This window comes from Eleginops maclovinus, chromosome 18, assembly GCF_036324505.1.
Source record: "Eleginops maclovinus isolate JMC-PN-2008 ecotype Puerto Natales chromosome 18, JC_Emac_rtc_rv5, whole genome shotgun sequence".
Taxonomy (NCBI): domain Eukaryota; kingdom Metazoa; phylum Chordata; class Actinopteri; order Perciformes; family Eleginopidae; genus Eleginops; species Eleginops maclovinus.
In genome coordinates, this window is record NC_086366.1 from 9,144,968 (window position 1) to 9,160,690 (window position 15,723).

Genomic DNA, 15,723 nt, shown 5'->3' on the forward strand with positions numbered 1-15,723 from the left:
AAAGGTTACCCAAAAGTGCAACATGCTGCTTAAAGAGTGACACAATGCAAATCGATGGATTGACTTCCCGAAAAAAAAAAAAAGTTTGCCTGTAAAATACCTATACAAAATCCTGGTAAAACACACCGAAATTGACTGCAGTGCAACACAATAAGATACAGGCACACACACACTGTGCCAGGAGGGAGTTGTCAGAGCCACGGGAGCCTGTGTCACCGCCAAAACATACACTCCAAAAGAGACAAAGGCAGAGACAGACAAAGAAACATCAACACAGAGGGTAATACAGACAAATTGTTGGAGACACAGACTGACATAAGAACAAGACGCAGAGAACAACAAAGTACAGAGAAGAGGAAGAGAGAAGGTGAGAGAGGGAAGAAAGAGAAACGAGAGTCTCACCTGACACTCGCTCATTGGCTCTTCTTCCTTGGTTTCTACCTTCTTGTCCAGGGTTTCCCCGGCGAGCAGCGACTCCAACACGGGACCATCTGGTATACCCCCCTCCTTCTTTAGAGAAGCCTCGTAGTCTGGAGGATGAGACAATTACAATCAGAAAACAGCAGAAATCTCACATTCATGCTGACATGCTCAGTTGAGCTGACAGTGCCCCGAGGAAACAGAGTTTGTCTGGTTCATGATGGCACAAGGACTTCAGCTTCTGCCGTGTACAGATGCTAAGTCTATCTTCAATTTGTCTCAAACATCACCAGATTTAGTTTTGCTTTTGCAACTTATTATTTATAGATGGTGTCTGTGTACAACAACCTGCTGCAGAGTGACAGTAAATAAGCTAAATATACTCATTTATTGTAAGTTTAACTACAAATGATGACTGCACATAAAACACAAAACATAGCAAACACATGTAAGTGCTGAATGGTGTCTTAATCTAATAATTGTAGAGATAGTTCAGTCTGGAATTGAAAAGGGAAGCTTGTGATATCTTCTGTCTTCTTGAATTAAGAGGAGTAAAATACATCTTAACCAAACTTTTTTTTTCTTGGCTATAAAATCATGGCGTGCAGCCAAACATTGCTCAAATACAAAGAACTTCAGTTTAAATCCCACTTCAAATAAACAAAATCAATCCCTAAGTTTTCAAAAAGCACGAAATTACTAAAGGGTTCTGAAAAAATATAACTTATAATAATAGGATACAGAATATACAGCATACATGTTTATGACACTGAAAAAGTGGAATAATTGCTGACTTTGCCAGCATCATTTTACAATTAGCAAAGTGTACCTCGTATATATAGACAAGTCTCAAAAATACATGTATATCAAAATCTTTAATTACCGATCTTGAACTCGATCGGTACAAGCCGCGGGTCCTCCAGGATGTTTAGCCGTCTCTTCTTGCGCCAGCAACGAGCGGGATATGTATACAACTGACCTGGAGCGTGACCTGAAACACAGAGAAACACACAGCTTGGTTATAGGACAAACTGTCATGGTTCACATTAAGTCATACATAAATAAAAATAGGTGCTAGGTGTGCATATATTAGTAGCCTCAAGTATATCTACTTAAGGCAGGTAATTGCTTTGAGCCAAAGCAAACATGCTAATATGCTAACACATCTTGGTTTAACATAGTAGAGTTCTGACATTTTCGGTTAGCACTCATAACATTGTAAATCCGAAGAGGATGGCAATTAGTTTTTCAGGTGTTTTTAGGTATTTATTCACCAATGTTATCACAATTTATCCTCAGAGGAACCTTTCTGAAACTAATAACAATGAACTTCATCTAATAGTTGTCAAGACATTTTAGTCTGTACATAATATGTCTACTAGCACAATATGAAAAAGTCAACATTCATTTTTGTGGTGACAATGAACTACTGGACATCATTCTATCTTAATATGCTTAGTAGTTGTTGAGTGCTTTAAGTCTGGACTCTCATGGCTGTGGTGCAAACAATTGTGTGTTATGGTTCTGTACATGTTTCCAAACAAAAAGGTGTGATTGTGCAATTCTGGATGATTTTTGGAAAATACTCAGCTATTAAAAAAGTCAACAATACTTCATTATTTACAACATACAAAATGTTATCGCTGAAAATAATTAACTAACAAACAAAGTTTTGGAATGGCAGACACCAGGCAAAGCCTACAAACACAATTCATCAAAATGCTCTTGCAAACATGCGCGCGCACACACACACACACACACACACACACACACACACACACACACACACACACACACACACACACACACACACACACACACACACACACACACACACACACACACACACACACACACATACACACACACACACACACACACACACACACACACACACGCACACACACTCTGCATTCTCTCTGGGATAGTTGATGCCAGCGGCGTATCATTGCCTACAGGGGTGTCTGATTCCCTGCCAAAACACACTGATGTTACAGCGAAAGAAAAAGCGATGAGGAAACACCCGTTGGGGAAAGTAAAAAAAAAGGTTAAGGTAGGTAAGAGGCCTGGAAAAGAGGGAGAGGAAATGAAGGATAGGGGAGAGGGGGTAAAACTAGCAGAGGAAGGAAGTCAGCCGCGGGACAAACAGTAGAAAAAATAAAAGTGTGGCACAACAGCTGGTGAACACAGCACCCACACCAACAAAGACAAGGGCTATGAAGAGCCTCAGCAAGCAACAAATGCCACTTTATTCTGACAAGATATAAAAAACACACTTCACATCCTCTCACACAAAGAGACACACACCTGGTCCACGGTGATTCTTCTCCATCCAGATGTAGCAGTTGCTCTGGGCCACGCCGGTCTGGGAGTCCAGGAAGGGGAGACGCATCGAGCGCTCGGCACACAGACGGGCATTGTAGCTGCGACAGTGTTCAATGGCCTCCTTATAAAACTCCTCACCAAGACTGAGAGAGAAAACAGTGGAAGGGGAGGTGGAGGGAAATAGCAGAGGGATAGGTAGAGATAGTAACGGTTTCAAAGGTGAATGAGAAAGAGGGAATACAACAGTATGCCACAAGCAAGTGTGGAGCAAGTTGTGTTTTATTTAGACTATGGTTTGAAGCCTCGAGTTCAGTGTCTAGACCATCTTCAAAATGTGGCTGTTGCCATCTTTTTGATACAGGAGGGTTGAGCTAAAATACTACAATTATACTTTCATAAACTGAAAACACAGTTTCAAAGAGGTTAAAGTTATAATGCCAGACAGCAAGGTTTAAAGTTGATGAGACGAAAATACAGACAACTCCATCTAGAGACCTGTCAATCACAAGGTCCCCGCAGCCCAAGTCATATCCTGCTTTATCGCCTATTTTACTCTAAATGGAACCATAATTTACTAAATGCTGTACTTAGGAGGACTTGAATGAAGTACTTAGGCCCGTAAATACATTTGGAAAAAGGCAATAAGGTAATAAATCAGGTGAGAAGAGAGTACTTTTTTCATAGACTTCTATAAAATCCGACTTCTTTTTGGGATCGGAAGTGGGTGGAGCTAAAATTATACAATTTAACTTTCATAAACTGAAAACACACTTTGAAAAGGGTTAAAGAAAATACACTCAACTCCATCTGGTGACCTGTCAATCAAAAGGAGCCACACCCCAATTAATATCCTGCTTTATCGCCTATTGTACTCTAAATGGGACCATAATTTACTAACTTAACATCATGCTGTACTTAAGAAGACTTGAAAGTAACGATTTCTAAGGTAATTAATCAAGTAAGAAGTGAGTCATTTCTCAGAGACTTCTTTTTTTCCAGTGGAGTTGCCCCCTGTTGACCATTAGAAAGCACGTACGATCCATTCACCTCCGCATTCGCTTCACTTAACAGAGACAGAGGTTGCCTCTTGGGGTACATGCATGTGTGTAAGTCAAAAGGGGCATTGAACGGTCAGTCATGGGTAGTTTTGGTGTGTGTGTGTGTGATTGAGTGTGCGTGCGTGATGGTGCAGTCCTATTAACCTAGGTCACAGCAGATGAGCTGACACACTGTTAAAACCACACACAGTCACACACACACAAATGCAGTACAGTAACACATTCTTCACCAATAACAATGCATGCACTGTATCTTCTCACCTGTACAAGTGAGAGTTTGATTAATATTCAGTGTAATATTCGTCTCTTTGTTCCCCCCTCCCTCAACTCCAGCCCTCCCCCTCCTCCCGCTCATTTCTCATCCAGCCCCCCTCTTACCTGTTCTTGATGACTGCACCTCCAGATTGCCTGTAGCGAGAAGCAGGAAAAAAAACAATAGAGGTGTGGTGAGTCACTCCTCCAGTCCACACTACTTCCTCTCTCTTAACAGTATTTTTCTAAATCTTTCCTTCACTCTCTCTGTCTGTTCTGTTGTGTTGCATGTTTAACTTTCACACTCTGTTCATCTCTTGCGACACTTTTTTTTCTCGTAAATGTTTCTCCTTCTTCGCACTTCTCTTTCATCTCTTTGTCTCTTTCCTGTTAATCACTTCTCTCTAGTGTCCTCCTGCTAAGTGCAGAATCAAGGTCACTCTGCTGTACAGAAGGTAGATGCACGACACAAAAAATTAAACCTATACACACACACATACACTTGCATAAAGCTACCGTGCTGGGACACACACAAAACAGTGCAGTGCTGCCGATTGTCAGACTTTGTTATACACATTCTTCTTCCCTGTCCAAACCCTGGGCCTAAACTACCCACAATTCAACTAGATTGCTGACAGTTCAGTTGTACATTTGATTGTGTTATGGTAGCCTTGGTCATCTAGCAGAAATGATGATCAGACATCAAGGTCTGGGAATCTTCTCCCTAGCTCCACTCCCCTAGACTATTTTTCAAACCTGTAGCATTCAGCCCTAACATATGCTGACTCAATTGAACTCACATGAGGACGTTTATAAGACTTCAAAAAGCTCCCAGTGGATCCACAAAGGGCTTGTTCCAATCTCTATCACCTGTAACCACACTGAGGTTTAAAATCAATGGAGGTCCCCTTTAAATAGGCTGCACCTGATTGATGCCAAAAGGTGAAAAGAATGTGGCAAATAATGACAGAAATTCAATTGAATGGGGTAGGAATCCAAATAATTGTGTATCTCTTTCTTCCGTGATTCAATTAAATGTGTTGCTGTAGAAATCAGTTTTGCAATAATTTAACTTAAAGGATTCTACTGATGGATTCTTTGTAATATGAGCAAGGAGGAAAATAGTTTTCTTTTAAAGGCACAAAATGGTTGAAAAAAAACTGATTGCATATTACTGTTATCTGCAGGAAATCTAATCAGTCCCCGGGCCCAAGCCTTAAATTTGCAAGAAATGTAACTGAAGTTGTTTTTGGGATATTGTTAACAGAAAAAAAAAAAGCAACCAAAGCCTTCTTGGCTTAGGTTCTTATTGAAATCTGCCACAACAACAAACTAAAGTGCTCTGTAAAAACATACAAACAGAGCAGATTATCATCTTTGAGCAGAGTGAAAGCACAATTTCATTATAAAATAAGTGACTTTTTGACAAGCCTCTCAAACAAAAGGAATGACTGGACTGGATTAAAGCTGAAGAAGCTCAGCTAAGGTTTTGGAAAGACCCTTGTGAACATGTTAAGAACAATCAACCAGCCTGATTGGAAATGAGGACAAATCCAACTTTACAATCAGACCCATCGGATGCTGGTATGGTCCGACAGCATGGTATCTTGATGTCTCCTAAACAAGTTCTACAACCTTCTGGACCATTACTGGACAAGTGACATTTAAAGGATGGGATTGGCGCGTCGATATGTTCTGTACTTATATCGGTTAATGTTGGGAATGGTTGCCTTATGCTTCAGATGTTTCTGTCCATCTTAGTGCCTGTGTTCAGCTGTATAACCAAAAGAGTTTTATTGTTAAGTTGGAAGTGCATCATCAGAACTTTTCCTTAGTTCCTTTCACTTTGCTCATGTGCAGTGCCAATGACCTTCCTTGTTCTACACAAATGACAAAGAGCATAATGGAGGCCTGTCCACAAAATAGCAGGATACATCCAAACAGCCAGTTAGATACTGCTCACCTAATACAAGGCACTGTGGACGAAAGCAACACCTATATATTCCTATATTTAAGCCAGTAAATAGTCATGTGGAGGGAGAATGAACACTCAAGTCCACAAAGCTCTTCCTGCTGGATTTTGATGAATATTAAGAGGAACATGATGAATAAAAGAATTGGACTTCAAGGCTCCACTAGTGACCAAACTGAAATAGTCTACCAGAGGAAGAAAAAAATGTTTCAAAATGTAAAACAGCTCCCCCCTCCCCCCCTGACTTCTCCCCTCTCACTTCAAACCTGCTCTCTTCCATCACTCCATCACCTCCTCTCTCCTCCACTCCCATTATAAGAGAATAAGTCGGTCCCCTTCCGATAATAAGTTGACAGCTGTAGAAAATGGCTTCTTTCAATTTGAATGCTCCCAATCTCATTATATAGAGATTGGAGAGCTGCATGGCTGTTAGTCTGTTTGGATGCTTGTACGGGATGCGAGCTGAGGCACTTCGAGTGGAGGCTGAGAGGAAGATAGGCAAAGAGAAAGTTTGAAGAAAACACCTGAATAAAGAAAGGAGGGGAAATGAGAAAAAAGCAATGTGACATCCACAGAAGGAGAGGCGGAAATACAGCGGAGAGGAAGGGATACAAAATGGTCCAAAAATCAAAAGTATGGAACAAAGTGAAAAACTCTGCAGTAACAGAGCAGAGTGACCTGTGAAAAGACATGGCTCACTAATAACACATACTTCATAGCTGTCTGTCGTTTGAAGAGTGCTGCAGGTGCCCTTTTTCTGGACTATGAAACTCTTAATTCATCTGAAAATAACCAGCAGAGTAAATCTGACTCTCAACATCATTTTTAAAAATAATTCAGCTCTTATATTTGATTCAAAACCCACAATGAGGGGGTGGCAGCAGCAGAAAGAGAGTGATCAGAAAACATTATCACAAATGCTATCTCTCAATTTGCTGGCCAGCATGCTACGTAAAATCAGCTGAAAAGCACAGCACCAAACCTATTCTTAATTGAGCATCCTGTTACCCACTTTTTATCCTCAAGTGGAACAAAGAGAGTGATTTAAAAAATAAACACTAATGGTAAAATATTTTTTATTATTTTTCATCGGTAGCTTTGTGTCCTGTCAACATGTTAACAAGTTAACATCAAGCATTAGCTCAATGATGAATTGTACATGTGAAAACACAAGTTGCTTCACATAGTAGGGAACACATATTTGTTTATCTGCTGAGCGACAGATGAGAACATTAATACTACATTCTTGTCTGTATGGTAAATATTAAGCTACAACCAAGGGACTGTTAGCCTAGCTTACCACAAATAGCAGGAGCAGGGAAAAACAACTCCGTTTTTACAAATTCAAATTCATCATACAGACATGAGAGTTAAATTCACCTTTTTTTATATTCTCAGCAACAAAGTAAGTAAGTATTTCTTCAAGGTGGATAAACAATATGTCTCAGCTGCTATTTAGATGGGAAAACAGTGGATTATCTTCCACATGAAGAGATTAACTCTCGAAGCTGCAACACACCACTGAGGTCCTACAGACCAAGTGGTTTCTGAAAAAACAAACCACAGGAAGAGGCACAGAGAAACCACGCTGCCCATCATCTAACCACACTGCCAATGAAGGTAAACTGAAACCTGATTCAGAACACACACACACACACACACACACACACACACACACACACACACACACACACACACACACACACACACACACACACACACACACACACACCTACAAACTGTGGGTTTACGCCTCATTGTGCATGAAAACTAATTTTACAATTCCAATTTCCATTTTTGTAATATCCTCAACATCTATTTCAGGTTCATTACAGCTATATTTTACACTAATGGATGCACACAGACTCACAAGCGCAGAGAGAAATACCAGCAGCTTTAGGAATTAACTGGCAGTGTGCCAACTCTCCGACAAAACTGGAGCTGACTACCAACAGTCCAGGCAGACATGACGGAAATGACAATCACACTGTGCAAGGGCACAAAAACAACACAAAGGACACCTGTACATGTGCACACACAGAGACACTCACAGTCATGCACAAGTACATTAAGTTACACATAAACACATACTCAACATACACAGATTTTAGGCATAGAACCAATGCTGCTTGTCATACCCTTCTCTCTCAAAGTCCCCCATTTCAAGTCTGCATAAACGCAGCCTCACACAATATAGACAATATTATGAACCTCTAACCACAGACAAATACACACACCAAATCAAGATTAGACGAAGAAAGAGAATGAGAGGGCCTGGAGCGCGTGTGTGTGTGTGTGTGTGTGTGTGTGTGTGTGTGTGTGTGTGTGTGTGTGTGTGTGTGTGTGTGTGTGTGTGTGTGTGTGTGTGTGTGTGTGTGTGTGTGTGTGTGTGTGTGTGTGTGTGTGTGTGAATCCAGAGCCCACATTGAGCTGTCTGCCTCAGCCTGCGCTAAGTAAACAGCAGGGAGGGAGAGAAAAAAAACTGAAAACACTAAAGAAACTGGTATCACTGGGAGCACACACACACAACAACACTTGTGCTACTGACAGGCGGTAGACGTACAGCCTTCCTAAAAAGCACAGCCACCCACCAGGCCCACCCTGGGTAAGCTATTGTCTGAATCTCTGGGTGATCCCTCAAGTCCCATCCAGCAGAAGCAGTGCACTTCAGCAAATACTGTGTCCCAGTCCGGTGTTGCAAAACACACTCAAACGCACACACGGCTGTTAGCTTTCTGTGGTTAAAGTGCAATTAGCCATACCAATTAGCTGGTTCCTCAACCAATAGAGTAATAGAGGGCTCCCCCTAGAGGGGAAGTCATATCATCGCTGATGAGAAAAATGAGGAAATCATGAAAATGATTCCACAATTACAAAAAACGTCAACGCCAACAAAGGATTTCATCTCAATGGTGGTTTCCAACTGGGTGTAAGGAGGTAATTAAACTGGGAGGAAATGAAGTTGTCCACATGTAAATGGCTTCATGAGGGCTGAGGGCAGATTGTATGGGAGTGATTTGCACTTAAGATTTGTAAGCAAATGCTGCCAAGACTATGGCTTCTAGCTGTGTATGTGTATATGGGTTAGCTTTAAGCCTGTGAAACACTTGTGCCTATACACTCAAGTCTGTACACCTGGTCCACACACCTGTCTCATCCACCATTGTCCATCTGTGCAGTTACTCAGACACACATTGGTTATGTCTGGCCTACAGAGGTGTGTGTGTGCATGAGTCTGTGTGTGTGTGTGTGTGTGTGTGTGTGTGTGTGTGTGTGTGTGTGTGTGTGTGTGTGTGTGTGTGTGTGTGTGTGTGTGTGTGTGTGTGTGTGTGTGTGTGTGTGTGTATACTAGAGAACTAATATCTGGCAGCCTACAACTGTACTGTTTCTCCCCTCCCCCCAATCCAGCCTCCATGGCTGAACTCAACAGATTAAACTATGCAATATAACCCTTACCAATTCACCCCTCCTCCCTCTCCACTCTCTACCTCCCCCCATCCTCACCACCCTCAATTCAATTTCTTCTCTCTCTCTCTGTCTCTCTTTCACTCTCTCTCTCTCTCTCTCTCTCTCTCTCTCTCTCTCTCTCTCTCTCTCTCTCTCTCTCTGTCTCTCTCTCTTTCTCACTCTCAGAGAAATGATTTGTCTTTTTTCTCTCTTCTCCCAATCTGTGTGTGTGCTTGTGCATGTGAACACATTTTGCTGTTCTTCTGAAGATTGCTTTGCTGCAGTGCAAGGAGATTATATATATATATATATATATATATGTAAGCTGAAGTGCAAAAATATATTTGGGATTGCACATGCACGTACACACACATGCAAACTGATGCAGTAGCAAGAAGGGATGCTGTCTGAAAAATGTTAGTCTAAAATATATGAAAGGAAACCATAGGATACACACTAATGTAGTCAAGCTCAAAAAGATTTGAGACATTTGTGTGTGTGTGTGTGTGTGTGTGTGTGTGTGTGTGTGTGTGTGTGTGTGTGTGTGTGTGTGTGTGTGTGTGTGTGTGTGTGTGTGTGTGTGTGTGTGTGTGTGTGTGTGTGTGTGTGACAGAGTGCATGTCAGTCACAAAGAGGCCACACACTTGCTTTAAAAGTGACAGCGTATGTGCAAGTGGACGTCTGCCACACTACCAGCTGGAAAATATCAGTCTGCTCAAATTGCTGCCACAGCACTGAATTTGTGTGTGTGTGTGTGTGTGTGTGTGTGTGTGTGTGTGTGTGTGTGTGTGTGTGTGTGTGTGTGTGTGTGTGTGTGTGTGTGTGTGTGTGTGTGTGTGTGTGTGTGTGTGTGTGTGTGAGTTCGTGCGTGCGTGCGTGCGTACATGTCTGCAACTGACTGCATATTTAAACATGACGAGATTTGACAGAAAGCGAGAAAGGTAGTCAGAGCCATGGACCAGATCATGTCATTTCTGTCAGAGGTTTGTGTTACCTGCTTTGTGTGAGTTGCATTTCATTTCCTGTGTGTATCTCTCTCGTTGTCCACTGGGTGTGGTTATCTTGGAGTCACTATAAAGCTGTGAATCATGGACCCTGTTTTAAAGTGTGAGCACCTTTCTTGGCCATGGGTTTGCATGTTTTTGTCCACATATGCATGCATCTTCTCATTCGTGCATATCTTCTTTCGCATGCTGAGCATTTGTATATGTGTTTGCATGCATTCCTACTCTATAATGTGTGTGGACGTATATAGCCTGTAGCTAGCTGTGGTGTATTGAGGGCAGTACATCAGGGTAAGGCAATCTGCCTCTGAACAGCTCCTTCAGGTGAGATTTATCACCACTGCACTTGGCCTCTTATTATGGCGATGGATTCCCTACTTCTGTATCTGGATGTGCATGTTTGTGTGCGTGTGTGTGTGTGTGTGTGTGTGTGTGTGTGTGTGTGTGTGTGTGTGTGTGTGTGTGTGTGTGTGTGTGTGTGTGTGTGTGTGTGTGTGTTTTCGTAGCCCCCCCTCATGAGTCTGTATCCTTATTAAAGTGCTGCAGTGGGTAGCAGCCATTGGTTTGTGTTGACTCCACCCTCAACAACTCCTGATAGGGATCCACTGGACAAGCACAGGCTGGGAATAATATAAATGGGGAATGACAAGAGGGAAGAAATAATGCTGATGAGAGGAAAGGAGAGGAGAGGAGAGGAGAGGAGAGGAGAGGAGAGATATTTGGGCTGAATAATTATCTCCACCTCACACAACACCTTCTGCATTTAGCCTACAAATTGCAACAAGACAAAACTACAAATTCCAAATTGCCTGGCTAAATATCACACAGGGTCCCAAAGCAGTAAAGCTGACTGTCAGTCAGTTAGGTAGCACTGGAGAAATAGGTCATAGAGCTAAAAATACTTATCTATGTCTCTCTCTTTCTATCTGTATCTCTTAGTCTCTCTCTATCATGGTTAAAAAACACAAAGTAAAACAGATAGAACGTCTAAATAAGGGGATGATGAAAGGAATAACTCTGAAAAAGAAATACCCTTAAAAACATCAGACCTCAGGCTTAGTCGTATACGAATGTAGAAAAAACTGAGAACAAGAAAACGAATGAGAGAGTGCAACTGTGTGTGTTTCCCATTGTGTGTGTGTGTGTGTGTGTGTGTGTGTGTGTGTGTGTGTGTGTGTGTGTGTGTGTGTGTGTGTGTGTGTGTGTGTGTGTGTGTGTGTGTGTGCGTGTGTGTGTGTGTGTGTGTGTGTGTGTGTGTGTGTGTGTGTGTGTGTGTGTGTGTGTGTGTGTGCATGTATGTTAATGTGTGTGTCTCCATCCACACGGGTGATACCGCACAAATGAGCAAGTGAGGGAATGAAAGGGAGAGATTGAAAGAGAAAGAAAGATCTAGAAATGGATGCTCAGGCTGTGGTTTCAGTCATCACGCGGGGCTGTTTGCACACAGAGCCGGTTATTACATGGAACTCATTTAGCTCGGCTCAGTCAGGCAGGGCAGAAATAATATTATATAGGCCCTGCCACAAACACCGGCAATACCACACACACTATTATCTGCATCTCCCTCTCTAACCAGGACAAAGAAGCAATATCGCTGAAACCTTCACCACACATTTATTGCTAATTTGTTAGTTTTAGACACCTGTGACACTACAACGATTGCCGTAGAGTCAATATCCTACTGCTAAATGTATTTAATTCTGACCAACATAACATAGTGACATGAAAAGATTGCTTATTTGGGTATAAACATTGGACTATAAACACTGTCTGCAAGTAGATGGTCCAAATCCACTGTAAATCCCTCTAAAGGAACTCCAACTAGCAAGCCAACAAGGTTTAAAGGGACCTGACAAAATGCTGAAAGAATTTTCCTTCAGTACTTTTGCTGAATATTAACACAGTGACATGCCTTGGTTCTCAATGTAAAGCACCATGCCGGCGGCTGGGGGCGGAGGGGAAGCGACTTGGAGGAATCAGATGGTTTGAGGCCGAAAAGGAATAAAAATGGAAAAGAGATCCAGCAAGACAGAGAGAGGGGAAATGGCTGAACAAAAGGGAGATGGCCGAAAAAAGTGATGGATGGAAAGAGAGTGATGAAGAAGGAGGGAGGGAACGTGGAAGAAAGGGGGTAACAGGGGTGATAAGGACAGAGGGGGAATGAAAGGCAGAAAGATGGAGAGGAAAAGGAGAAAGAGAGATTAAAAGAGTCTCTAATCCAGCAGAGAGATAGACAGAGAGGGGGCTGGTGGGGAAATGCCCAGTAGATTGGAGCTGCTCTCCTCCACTGATTTGCCTTCACACACAAATGAACCCTCCACTCTACTTCCACACACACTCACACACATACATGGCTACCCCTGCATGTACACTTCATTTACACATGGATGAACGCTTCCTGCAGAGTTTACATCCACTGAATGAATTATTCCAGAGATTCAACTAAGTTTAAGGACATTTAGGAACACAACAGGCATTGTCTCCGGCCCACAGCCAGCCACCCTGCTAGTACTGATATTGAACCAAATTTTGCCAGTTGTTTTCCGCATTTTGCTGGATAAGCCTCTAATTTATAAGACTCTAATAGCAAGTTTGTTTGTAGACATGTTAATTACTAGGGCTTGTTTAAAAGCTGATCGCAGTGTGGTAACTGGAACGCAGTTAAACCCATACTGCGTAACGATGGCATTTATACAGTCGGAGAGGTGTTAAGGCAGTGTTGATTGCTGTGGCCTTGTGTTATAAATACATTCAGCTTTATTATTGCACATAGAGACTAATGTTGTAGAGGAGCAGTGTGCCAGCATCCCTGCAGGTCTACATCTGCCTGACAACTTTGATGCTTTGATCTCTAGCTTATTATTCCTCTTTTCTGTGAGTTTAAACTCAATGTAAAGACGATCAATACAAACTGAAACTTTGTTTATTAGTCACTCTTTCTACTACTTTCTCTCTTTCCCTTTCTCTTTCTGACACCAACCTCAACGGCCCATCAATCCTGGTACCACATTGGTATATATTCCATGCAAATCCTTCAATTTAATCCCCTTTACATGGTGTCAGTGGGGGCCTCTGGGAGCAATTTGTCCACACTTTAGCTGAGCATACCATATTATAAAAGGAGAGGAAAGGAAGCTTGGAATGAGAGGAAAGGAGGCGTAGGTCCCACATCACTGCCTCCACACAGTCCACCTGTCCATTCCCGTCCCATCATCACACAACATTAGTGAATACCAGCTTATTACAACATAATTAAACACTGCAATTATTTATCTTACATATTTAATTTATTATAATTGAAGTATGTACTTTGGTACGAGAGAAATGCTTTTGGCCAAACTCCTCAAATACCATCACATTCAATCATGGCAGCACCCAGTTGCCCAATTTCAGTTTGCTCTCTCCTGTGAAGTGCTCTTCAAAACAGGCACGTACAAGGCAGTCGTTCTTGGAATTGCACGGAATGTCGCCTGTGTCTGCATCTGAGAGAGGCTGAGGGACAGACAGACAGACAGACAGACAGACAGACAGACAGACAGACAGACAGACAGACAGACAGACAGACAGACAGACAGACAGACAGACAGACAGACAGACAGACAGACAGACAGACAGACAGACAGACAGACAGACAGACAGACAGGCAGGCAGGCAGGCAGGCTTTGGCAGGCAGTCTATATCCCATAGCCATGCTCAGGTGAAACCTGTGCAGCATCCGATGTGAGCCCCTGCTTCTGCATATACGACTTGTCTTTGTTACAAACTGCATAAGCTATATCTGCTGTGTGCTCAAACTCTCCTCGGTTGTTAATTTATATTAGAGCTATTGTTGTGGGATTTTTAAGGATAGATATTTTTTTAAGTACACGTTGACAGACGCACATCAGCTACGTTTTTGGCCAGGAGCCCCGGCGGGCAGGAGGCGTCTGCATTCCGTTGAAACCAGTCTCAGAAAAACAAAAAAAAAAGACCCCCCCAAAAACCACAAAGGGGAGCACATCGAAAACTTCACAGAAAATGTACCCGGTTAAAGACCCATCAGTGGAATTGAATGCCGGTTAAGATGCACGTGTACAACGCTAGATTTGATCATAGGCTTTATAATAGGCGCTAAAGATGAACGCAAGACTCTTGAAGCCGCACAACAGCGTATTTACCTCGGCTTATGTAGCCTATTGCCGAGAGGTCCGGCGGTAAAGGTGACGCTGAAGCCAATAAACCGGGTAGTGATCTCCATTCTGCCTATTTACCCCCTCTGTGCCCACAAATATGCACACACAGGTACGGTAAAGCCAGCTAAGCTCCCGGTCAGCCTCCCTCTCCAGCCTGGCTTTGACCGCGATCTTGGCTGGCTACAGTGGCAAGGGACACACCGGGTCACCCAAATCTACATCCAGCATTCCTCCATATCCCTGCACACACGCTGCTGTTGGCTTAGAGAAATTATTATATGAATTGCAGCGTAGTGGACAATAACCCCATGGTGCCAAAAAACAGAAACCCCCTGTCAGCTTCAAATGTAACTTTTCTTTAGGGCTGATTCGCCTCCGTTGAAAATATCTCTTTGCTGTATGCATTGCATTTTTAGATCTGTTGATAATCGTGCTGGAAAAATATCAGGGAATTAAAGGGCTCTTATATTGCACTGACAGCATGCACAAATAAACAAAACCCCAAACGCTCAGAAACGTGTTGTACTTACGATTTGAGAGGGTTCTGTACCGCTGTGGCCATTTTGATATAGTATGATAGAATGCAACACTGCAGAGCCCGGTATTGTACATGTAATGTAGCAGCTATTTCAATTTCATTCATTCTCTGGGGCTGCGGCTGGAGAGAGCAGCCAATGGGAGGCGGGAGCGCTCAGTGACAGCTTTGGGGAAGTGTAGTTTTTACGCATGTCAACATGGATCATGCTGAGGGGGGTTGCACTACATTTACCAGCGGGGATAGCGCCTTAAGTGGACCACAGTCCCGCCTCGGACTTGTTAGTGCAAAGCCATCCCCCAGTTCCAAATTTATTTTAAAAAAGCGTCTACAGTTATGTCAAGGTTGGGTTGCAGGGCTGTCTGTCAGTCTGAGGATGCCAGATTCTCTCCTGCATTGTTGCCTTGTCTGGATGGTGATGGTGATGGTGGGTGAGGTTGCACTTGATGGTGGGTGAGGTTGTTACAAAATTAAATCACGTCAGTTACAACTTGATGGATAGGCCTATTTCACACTAAATATCAAAGAGAAGATAATA

The 15,723-nt window shown here is 42.6% G+C and overlaps 1 protein-coding gene across 1 annotated transcript in view; it reads right to left on the reverse strand.

Annotated features, from left to right (window-relative positions):
• Window positions 1-15,386, reverse strand: part of dpf1 (double PHD fingers 1) — a 37,688-nt gene extending 22,302 nt beyond the window's left edge. The window contains 5 exon segments of the mRNA XM_063906333.1: window positions 403-530; window positions 1,304-1,411; window positions 2,728-2,888; window positions 4,182-4,211; window positions 15,181-15,386. Coding sequence (XP_063762403.1) covers window positions 403-530; window positions 1,304-1,411; window positions 2,728-2,888; window positions 4,182-4,211; window positions 15,181-15,386 — 633 coding nt within the window.
• Between the last annotated feature and the right edge of the window lie 337 nt (window positions 15,387-15,723).